Source organism: Benincasa hispida, chromosome 10 (genome assembly GCF_027475165.1).
Source record: "Benincasa hispida cultivar pf3 chromosome 10, pf3_genome.v1.1, whole genome shotgun sequence".
NCBI classification, from domain to species: domain Eukaryota; kingdom Viridiplantae; phylum Streptophyta; class Magnoliopsida; order Cucurbitales; family Cucurbitaceae; genus Benincasa; species Benincasa hispida.
The window spans coordinates 24,021,087-24,031,947 of NC_143487.1; the positions used below are offsets into that span (position 1 = coordinate 24,021,087).

At 31.8% G+C, this 10,861-nt stretch overlaps 1 protein-coding gene across 1 annotated transcript; it reads left to right on the forward strand.

Annotated features, from left to right (window-relative positions):
- Positions 1 to 4,041: 4,041 nt before the first annotated feature.
- Positions 4,042 to 4,623, forward strand: LOC120088840 (uncharacterized). Its single transcript, XM_039046284.2, has one exon. The coding sequence runs from the start codon at positions 4,113 to 4,115 to the stop codon at positions 4,317 to 4,319; it is 207 nt and encodes a 68-aa protein (XP_038902212.1). The 5' UTR covers positions 4,042 to 4,112; the 3' UTR covers positions 4,320 to 4,623.
- Positions 4,624 to 10,861: the final 6,238 nt, after the last annotated feature.

A 10,861-nucleotide genomic window follows, 5' to 3' on the forward strand; every position in this document is an offset into this window, starting at 1 on the left:
TTCTCCCATGGGTCCTCTTGAGCTCCCCAACCCTATGATTTCTCTCTTTAGGCTCAAACCCTCATAAACTTCTCATGCTTACGCATGCTTAGTGTAGGCTTTTCTAAGTGGGGGCTCTCCTAGGCTCTCCTTGTTCCTAGGTTCCTCTAGGCTCAAGCTCTCATAGGCTCTTCATGCGTAGGTCACCCACCTATGGGTCCCACTGAATAGGCTAAATTTATCCATAACAACAACCAATCAATACACACACAGTTTCTTAAGTTTTTAACATTCAATTGGAATACCAACTTAAAAACTTTACATGTATTTAAAATTGTGTGCATGTGCAACCTTTGTATTTGAGTTACACAAAATATTCTTGTTTAATAATGCCAACAAAATTACAATATTAGATACTTTTGATATCTATGTTAAATTAAGGATTCATATATTAGAGAAAAAGATATTCTCATTTAAATAAACTTTTTTTTTGGTTTTTTTAAATAGAAAATTAGAAGCCTTAAATACCATAATAACTTACATTTTTATGGGGATTATTTTTTTAGTACAATAAGATGGAGCTATGAGAATTTGAACATTTGACCCTTTTGGCTAGTAACACATACCTAAACTAATTGAGATGACTTAACATTTTTTACAATTTTCTCCATGTAACCGTTGTAACTGAGGTATATTATATATATGTATATTGGTTGGTTTAAAGCATTTGTATGTGCTCCTATTCATAAACATGACATAGAAAATTTTAACAGTATTATGTTTAAAATTGAGAATGCATGTTTGAAAAAAAATGCATTTATTTGTCTTATGAAAAATACATTTAAATTTTTGTAAAAATAAAAATGTATACCTATTATATAGGTTTGTCTTATAAAAATTATATGGAATGCCCACTTTATTTATTAATTTACCTGTAACTACAAATGTTCTTTTTCAATATGTCATTTGATCTTATTTTATCTGAAAAAAATTGAATTAGGGTCTATTTTGATTGCATGGAATAAATGTTTTTTAAAAATTTATTTTTATTTTCTAAGGTGTTTGGCTACATTTTCTTAAAAGTGTTTTTATACATTGACTTGTTTGCTTTGATAGATACTCAAAATGTTTATATTAATGTCAAGTTACTATAAAATATGACTATTAAACTAATAATTAGGGGTGTTCAAATGATCCGATAACCCGAATAATCCAGACTACCCAACCCAAATATAAGGGTTGGATTGGGTTAGTTTTAATTCTGGGTTGGGTAAGGTTGAATTTTTTTATGTTTTTCTTGGGTTGGGTTATGTCCGAGTTATATTTTCAAAAATCTAGATTGACTCAACCCAACCCAAATTTCTAATATATATGTATATTATAGCTCATATATTTTATGATGTTTGTATGAAGTTTGTAATAAAAATTTTGGATTTGAATATTCAACATTTGAGTTTTATGAAAATTTAATTATTAGTATGTGTTGTACACAAATTTATGTATTTTAAATTAATAAAAATATATAATGAAAAAAGAAAAGAAAAAAATAAATAACCTGATAATCTAACCCAACCTAACCTAAAATTTAAGGGTTGGGTTGGGTTGGGATAGTGATCATAGCCACAAATCAAAAGAAAATTCATAATACCAACCTAGTCATGTCACTACAAAGACGTAGCAACATGCAGTGGTAAGTATGGGTCGATCCACAGGTTAGCCCAATTTGTTTCGTTAAGCCAATTTCCTAACTAGAGTGGTAAAATAGAGGGTTTTGGTGTGAAAGAGATAAATGTGTGAAACATAAAATATAAGGGTTAATGTAATCTAGGATAGGGGTCTATCTAATTTCTAGAGCAAGAGAGAAAATCCTATGCTAGAATTCAATTATTAAACAAACATTCTATTCTATGCATGCACAACTACTAAATTGATTTTGGTTAACTAGTTTCTACAAAGATCGACAACCAATTAAAACCGAATCGATTTAGCATCCTAAATATTAATCAAGATTCAAAAAACTCAAACCTTAACTAAACTATATGTTTTTAATTCTATTGGGTTTGATAACATCCACATAGAATTAAAGTTCATATGCATGAAGATTGAGGATTCAATTGTATTGACTAATTGATTGGACAATCTAATTCAATTAATCAATTTGTTCTTTGATCCTAGGTTGGACATGCATTACTAAGATTCAAGTGCAGCCTATAAATCTAAGCATTCACATTCAATCCTATGCTATCGGGGTAAATTCAAGTATAGACAGACACAAGGAAACATGTGAGCTCAAAATTAACTAGCAGAGACATGCAATTAAGATAGGGTCGTCAGTCCAACACATAAACGCAAATCTAAATTATCAAGATTCAAAGAAATCATAGAGTTTGAAGAATATCAAAATTAATTAAGGAAATCTCAAGAAATTGAACATAGGAACTCTTGCTCAAATAAATTAGATAGGAATTACCTAAAAAATTCATAGAAAAACTCGAGATAAATATTTGATCCATCGATTACGACCCAAAATAAAATGTAAAACCTAAGCTAAGATGCTAAAATCTGAAGGGAGAAGAAGAAAATTGAAACTCCACTTTGGCCTCCATGAAATCAGCCTCCCCTTTTTACCTAATTCGGAAAGAATCCTTTTATACAATAGGCACAACATTGCAACGTTAGGAACTGCGTTGCAACTCTCTTGTCAACAGCAATCCTCAAGCATTGGAGTGGCATTGTAACTCTGGAGCGACGCTACCTTACGCACGCGCGTTGGTGGCATTCTATTAAAAGTCGTAGTGCAATGCTACCCTACATCCATGTGTTCTACCTTTCAGAGTTGCATTGGAGCGTTGAACGAGGGTTGTGACACTCCGATCATGGGCATTTTGGTCATTTCTTCTCCTTTAAAGTTCGGATGCTCAAATCACCTCCAAATTGCTTTAAATTAACCCTATTTGACTCCAATTGCTCGATTTTATCCCTTTGACATTCAATACCTATAAAATAGAATAATTAACATTAAATATCAATTAACGAGCCTAAATGAAGCTAGTAATAATAACTCTTTTTGAGAGCTATCAACGGCACCATATTTGGGTTATTTAGATAGTCAATTCGAATTTTCGGGTTGGTCCAAAAAATTTTCCCAACTCAACCCATGTACACGCCTACTAATAATAATTGTTGGAGATGATCGACGAAATTGGTGGACTTAGTCTTCGGAGTTTGCTGCCACAGTTTGGTTGTCGTAGGTGGTTGTTAGAGTTGGTCATTGGAGATGGTACTAGTCGAAGCATGTTGCCTGATTGAGGCGGCAGTAATCCTCGATGGTGGTTGTTATTGAGGTGGTCCCCAGCGCATGTCGCAAGAGGTGGTTGCTTGGAGTGAGAAGGCATTAATCATTAATTGTGGTTGTTACCAGAGTTGGTCATAAACAGTGGTTGGCAGGTAGGGCCATTGGAAGTATTCAAGAAAGAGCCAGTTGGGTTGAGGTAGTAATTTTTACCAACTCAATAAATAAGTTGGTGGCCTAAATATTGAGTTAGATAAAGTTAATAAAAATTATCAACTCAACTTGGAGAACCAAATGCTTTCTTAAACAAAAATAAGAGCTTAGGGTTTTGACAGATATGTTGAGAATCACACATTGGAAAAAAAATGGGACTCACAATCTTTATAAGATAGATGAGTTACTCCTCTCATTGCTAATTGGTTTTGAGATGGAACCCCATACTATCAAACATGGTATAGGTCCAATAAGAAGAAATTGTGAAAAAATTAACTGCCCATCAAAATTTGTCAATTCAATATTTACAATTGACACGTGTACAGTCAAGATTTCAAAGTCTTTTTTTCCACGCGTCCGACAAAAGTTTTAACGCTCCAGCTGGATTTCAACATTGACCTTTTAATATTTCAACGTAGCTTTCCTGTTTAACATTTTCCATTAATTTTTTTTTTTTTTTTTAAAAAAAAAGTAGATGACGTCTTTAAATCGGACGGTGGAGCTTTAAAAGTTCTAACCTACACTGCCCGCGTTCCATGCCCCTATAAATACGATCACTTCACTACTCACTGCTCCCACAGTCTCATTCCAAACCAACCAACCAACCAACCAAGCTCCGACGACTACCATGGTTTGCTTTTGCTTTATGGTGGATCAGAAGCGGAAGGTGCGGCGGAGCAGGCCGGCGCCTGGAATTTGCTCCAGGTGCGGCGGAGGAGCCAGTGTAGCCGATATGAAAACCGCCACTAGATTCTGTCACGTTCCCTTTTATTGGAAATCCTGGAGAGCACTCATCTGTACCTTTTGTGGATCTGTTCTTCGATCCTATCGCTAATTTATTTGTTTCCTTCCATTTGTTCAATGTTTCTTGACACTAATTTTAATTAATTTAGTAGGTTGTGTTTAACTTGCCTTACTTTTAGTCGGAATTTGTTCAATCATTCATTTTCTCTGCTTTTAAGTGGGGAAAGAAGAAGAATGTCCACAACCACAAGAATCTTAGAGGTTGATTGATTATTAATGTTGAATCTTGTTTAGTTCAATTATTTATCAATTTTCATGGGCTTTATTTGACTTTGTCGTCAAATATTTTCAATGTTCAACGTAATTAATTGGAAAAATAAATATATTTGTGATTATATATGGTTCCTTTATTTATTTCACATGACCGACACGCTAGTCTGTATCTTAGACGGTCACTACAGCAGAGCTTTTAATGCTGCATTCATTTTGTCCTTTATTGATGAGTCTATGACATTCAGTATTCACATTGATATTTCCCGGCAAAAGCTTTACTTAGAGAAATAGGCTTTTTTTTTTTTTTTTTTTTAATGTCCTTCTAACTCTATAATTTGTGTAAAAAATACTCTTTCGACTTTCAAAAGTTATGAAAATATCATTAAACTTTCAAATAGAGTTCAAAATTACTATTATTCTTAATTTCAAAAATATGTTTGAACTTTCCATGGTTTAAAAAATGACCTTAAAATTTTAGGGAAAAAAAATCAAAAGTATCCTTATTACTAATATATGTATTATGAACAGAATTCGTTAGTACCTTTTTTTAAAAAAAAAAAAAAAAAGTTAAAATTAATGCTCTTACTTTATTTATCTCACTAAAAATATTGCTTCATTTAATTAAAATATAATTACAACAAAAATAAAGAGAATAATGAAGTACGAAGATTCTACATTGTACATAAGCTTGTTCAATTGTGTGTGATTTTTGTTAAATTTATGTCCTCAAACTTATACAAGTGTTAAATGGATCCTCAAACTTATATATTTGTATAAATTTAATGGTAAAAATTGAACCCTCAAACTTATACAATTATTAAAATTGGGATTGCAAGCTTGCTAACTTGTATAAATTGTTGGGAAAAACCTCTCATTTCTACTACAGGAATAAGCAGAAAAATGATAGAGAAATTAAAAGGAAACCAATAAAATAGAATTCACAAAAATTTATGTGGAAAACTTCCAACTCAAAGAAAAATCACGCTCCACCAGAAAGAAATCCACTCACTATGTATAAAATTATTACATTCACGTAGAATAATTCTCTCTCCTGATCTCAATTACAAGAGCGCTCTCTCAAAGTTTTTATACTACTCATACCCTTTCCTCACTCTCAAACTAGAGAATACATAAAAGAAATTTAACTAGAGTTAGCACACCCAAGCTTAAAGTGTTTCTAACTGGGATGACTTGAAACTAGAGGCATAGGCTCCTTTAGGTTTGGAGCCCATCCCCATTCTTCAATTTAACCGATATTGGACAAACTGCACTTCTAATATTTTGTCAAAAATCAACGAATTCCACTTTTGCAAGATATTTGAAGAATCCACAACTTCTGCTACATCCATTGTCTTCACCGACAATCATATTTCTCATCTTATAGAATTATAACCTACTCCACCATACCAAAAAAAAAAAAAAAAGCCACTAGGAATACCGTCTCCCAATATTGTCCTTTTTTATCACATGTAGATAAATCATGTTGATGTTTATGGTGGAACTTTCACCTACTTGGTTCACCTAGAAGTCCTTCAGCCATCAACACAACTTCTACCACACACCTTACATAACTGCCAAGTTAATGCACGTGTGCAAACTTGAGGAACCGCTAACATCAATCCTCTATCATGGTAAAGCGAATATACCACAAGGATGAATTTTGTCTTCTTCAGAGGAAGTCACCATATTCTCTAACGAGAAAGATACCATCAACATTCAATCTAGAGCCCTTTGATGAACTTGCTCTATTTTCATGTGCCCAAACTGTTTACATGCCCAATAGCCTATCTTCTACTCAAAGACTCTCCTTTTTAAACATCTGCTCAATTACTCTGAAACTACACTGGAACACCATCACCACTTAACTTGCACTTTTGTTATCCAGATTGTACCAATACTTCCTTAACTTGCACTTGCCACAAGTCGAAGTTGATCCTCTTATCAAATTTCTCTACATCAAACTTTATTGAACTCATACAGCTTGAACACATCTGCTTCACTTCTAGCAAATCAGCAAATAGTGAACGACTCAACTATTCACAAATATCTAGCCTGTTTCAAGAATTCTTTTAAAATGTGGAAGGTTAGACAATGTTGCAACCACAGAGCATACTTAGAAATTCAATCACCTATAATACCACTTATTAGAAAAAACCTCTCACTTCTACCATAGGAATAAGCAGAAAAATGATAAATAAATTAAAAAGAAACCAATAGAATAAGAATCACAAGAATTTACGTGGAAAACTCTCAACTCAAAGAAAAATCACGCCCCACCAGAAAGAAATCCACTATGTAAAAAATTGTTATAATCACATTGAACAATTCTTTCTCTTGATCCCAACTACAAGAGCACTTTCTTAAAGCTTTTATACTACTCATATCCTTTCCTCTCTCTCAAACTAAAGAATACATAAAAGAAATTTAACAAGAGTTAGCACACCCAAGCTTAAAATGTTTCCAACTAAGATGATTTGAAACTAGAGGCATAGGCTCTTTTTATAAGTTTGGAGTCCATCCCCATTCTTCAATTTAACCGATGTTGGAAAAACTGCACTTCTAATATTTTACCAAAATCCAACAAAAAGTTGATGCATTACATGTACACAAAGGAGCAATCACAAGAAGCAAGACAAAGAAGATTATTCAAGAAACTTTCACACTACATCTTCAAAAACTAGCTAATATATAAGAAGAGACAAAAAAAAAAAAATTAAGTCCAATATGTGTACAATCTTAGTTCAATGAATTTAAAAGAGAATGAATTGAAGATGACATGTGAAAAGTCGTATAGTTTGGAAGATGGTACTTTGGACAAAAACTATGCAAAATTGTGAAGGAAATGATGTCAAGAGTGCACTAGATTGGAATTCGTAATGTCAAACCTCCTCAAGTGTGCATCTAAAGAAAATATTTAAGGCTATTTGGAGTAATTCTACATTTTTAGTTTTGTATTTTGGTTTCTCAATTGATGTGTAATTCTATTTTAATTTCCTAGATCTTATTTTCTACCATTTTCTTTTATTAGTTTTTGAATTACTTTTGAGTTAATGGACTTTTGAACATCTATTTTGACTTTTAAAATGACTAGCAAATTCTTAAAAACTCATATTAATGATATCCAAAACCTTGTGTTTCTTCAACACCTCTGGTGTTGTATTTTATTATTATTATTTTTTAATCATGCTTTAGGTCTCATGATTAAACTAATTCATTTAATTAGTTTTGATCAAGGTAATTTTCGAGTGAATTGTCTTAGAGTGATCACCATAGATTTTAAGTTCGATCTAAGAGTGTTATTCATCTTGTTAACTGAACTCTTGGTTGACTACATTCGTTTTAACTAAACTCTTGGTTGACTACATTTGTTTTCACTAAACTCTTGGTTGGCATCATTCGTTAAGTTAGCCTTGTGAGTGTTTGCAAAGATCCTATGTAGATATCATATTTCGCCTAGACTATTTTTTATTATTTATTTATTTCTTCATAATTATCCTTTGATAAAAGCATAAAAATGAACAAAAATATTAAACTCAAAATTTGAAATTTAGCAAGATGAAAATTGATGAAGGAATCAAATTCCTTAGTAGAAGCAGGTGAACGATTGCCGATGAAATTCATTTTGAGAACTTGAAAAAATAGAGAAAATACATATAACATATATAGGATAAATATTAATTCTACAACATGCTATTAAAGAATGAAAAGAATACCACTTGAAGACCGTCTTCAACAAAATCCTTCTCTTTGCGTCGATCTCACGAACAGACACGAACTCAAAATTTCTTCCAATTCCCACAAACAATAACGAACACGAAGTGAAACACTGCCATGTGTTTCCTTTTATTCTTTGGACAAGTATCAAGAATGGTGGGATTCTTCTTAGGAAGAAGATCAAGTTTTCTTAATGTGAGAGTTTGAAAGAATTGGTTGGAGGAGGACTTACAACTCCCCTTTAGGGAGTTATCTTGAAGGGGAATCGTAACTCCTCCTCCAACGACTTCTTTCAAACTCTCACATTAAGAAAACTTTATCTTCTTCCTCAAGTTCTCTCTCACATATATGTATGTATGTATACATATATATCTATATATATATATCAATTCAAATTTAATATATAATTAAATAAATATTAATTAATAATTAATTAAATACCATATATTTAATTTCATTTGAATAATATTCAAATAATATCCTCTCACGTAACTTATAATTTTAATATGAATCTCATTCATATAGATAATATTTGAATCTTATTCAAATATTCATATCTCTCAAAAAAATAAAGTATAATTTTGAATCTCATTCAAAATTAACTCTATATCATAATGTATCTATATACATTATATTAGTTGAATATCATACAATTAATTTTCTTATTTAATTTGAGCAATTCAAATTAATCCAAAATTTAATGATTCTTGTTTTACCCTTAGTGAGTTAGCAAGGGGACCTAATAGACCTACAGATTAGAAGCTTTAATGGTATGAGATTAATTAATTAAACTCTTTAATTAAACTAATCAACATTCATTAATCGCAGGTCACTCCACTAAAGACTCATAGTTGCACTCTTCACTCTTCGCATAGTAGATATATTTCTATGTCCACTGATATAATCAATCAACAGTAAGTCGACCCTTCATGAGTCGCTCGTAATTACAACTGGGGTAAAAGTTTATCATTTTACCGTTGTAACTATATCTAACTTCTTAAGTCGCACCAATTCTTTAATGAACAACTTATTTATGGTCCTACCATAAACAAAACCCTTTAGGATCGGTGAAAGGGAGAGGCCCCATTATTCAAGACCCAGAGTCAATAGTTAAAGGAACAATTCATCTACTTATCCTAAAGATGAGAAGGAGTGAATTCCATCTTGTGTAGCTATATTCTCAGCTCCCTATTCGGACAAATCTCCAAAATTGTAGGCATATTGAGTCGGTGAATTTGGTCACTCTCACTCATAGAAATTAAATGATTGCCCTCATAGACATGAGTTCATAACTCACTTAGGATTAAAGTCGAGTCACCTATGGTCATCTTATGAAATGTTAATCTCTTCAGTCAATGGTGTTATAAAGAGAGATTAATCATTTTATAGTCTGGTCTTATACAAACTCTTTGTATAAGATGCATCCACCCTCATGTTTCCATATGAACAATTAAGATCAAATCATTTATAACTTTACAACTTTTGTAACAATAACAAAGTGAGTCACATTTGTAGTGTCACTAAGATAAGACCCCCAACCTTATCCATATACTACAAACCATTTAGGTTATTACTTGAAATGTGATCCACCTGTATGTCTACCATATATTATTCAAGTTTCATAAAAGAACTTTGGATCTTTATTTAATGGATAATTGCATATATAAAATAATCAATCATTATTCATAACATATTAACTAAGACGCTTTAGGATATCTATCCCAACAATATTCCACTTGCACTAAAATCGATGAGACATGTATCCTAGGGCATACTCTATACCCAACATGCTCTCCCACTTGACCTGCCACACTAGAAACATGTCTTGTAGTCTTAGACATTCTAGAAGATCCTCTCACACTTTAGCCAAGAAAATCCTTTTATATAATTCAAAATTTTTATGTCAATAAATACCATTTGGTCACCACCATGATGTCTCTTTCATTTTGTTTTATTCCTACAACTTGGTTTTTACTAATATCCTTAAGCTTAGTCTTTAAACCACATCATCTCATAAAGTGATAAACTAATTCATATATGAAACAACTTTCAAATATTTTAGGATATACCATGGATATGCAATTTATTACTTTACAAGCAAAATATTGTCTTGTAGATCAGCATACACCACTTAGGATAAAACATGGATTTCTCTAGACAGTTAATGAGACAATGTATCTCATAAAATATCAAAGCTTAAACTCTGTACACCAACGTTTCATAAGTTTTAAATTTCAAATTCAATGGTCATATCATCGATTTAATCAATATAACTAACCAATTGTATATTAAATGTTAATTAATTCTCAAGTAAGAATGACATCCCCTCAGTATTTGAGGTTTCTTAGGACACTTTTTTTAGACATATCAATTCATTGTAGAATGATATACTATCATCTCACCTGAAGCTATTATATCGAATATTCGATAACAACTTTATAAGTGTAAGATGCGTGAGACAAACTTAACATCATGTCCTCAACATCTCCATGTGGACATTTAATATACAAAAAAATTTCAAATAAACCATTTGAAATTGTTTAAATAGTCAAACTTTTATACTGATCTTTACTTCATTTATAATGAGTAAATATCAATATAAAACAGATGAATACCCATTTTTCATTTTATTGTCATTGTCATCGT

Bases quoted from the DNA above. Each gene is read 5' to 3' on its own strand.
- LOC120088840 (XM_039046284.2), top strand. From the start codon at position 4,113: ATGGTTTGCTTTTGCTTTATGGTGGATCAGAAGCGGAAGGTGCGGCGG.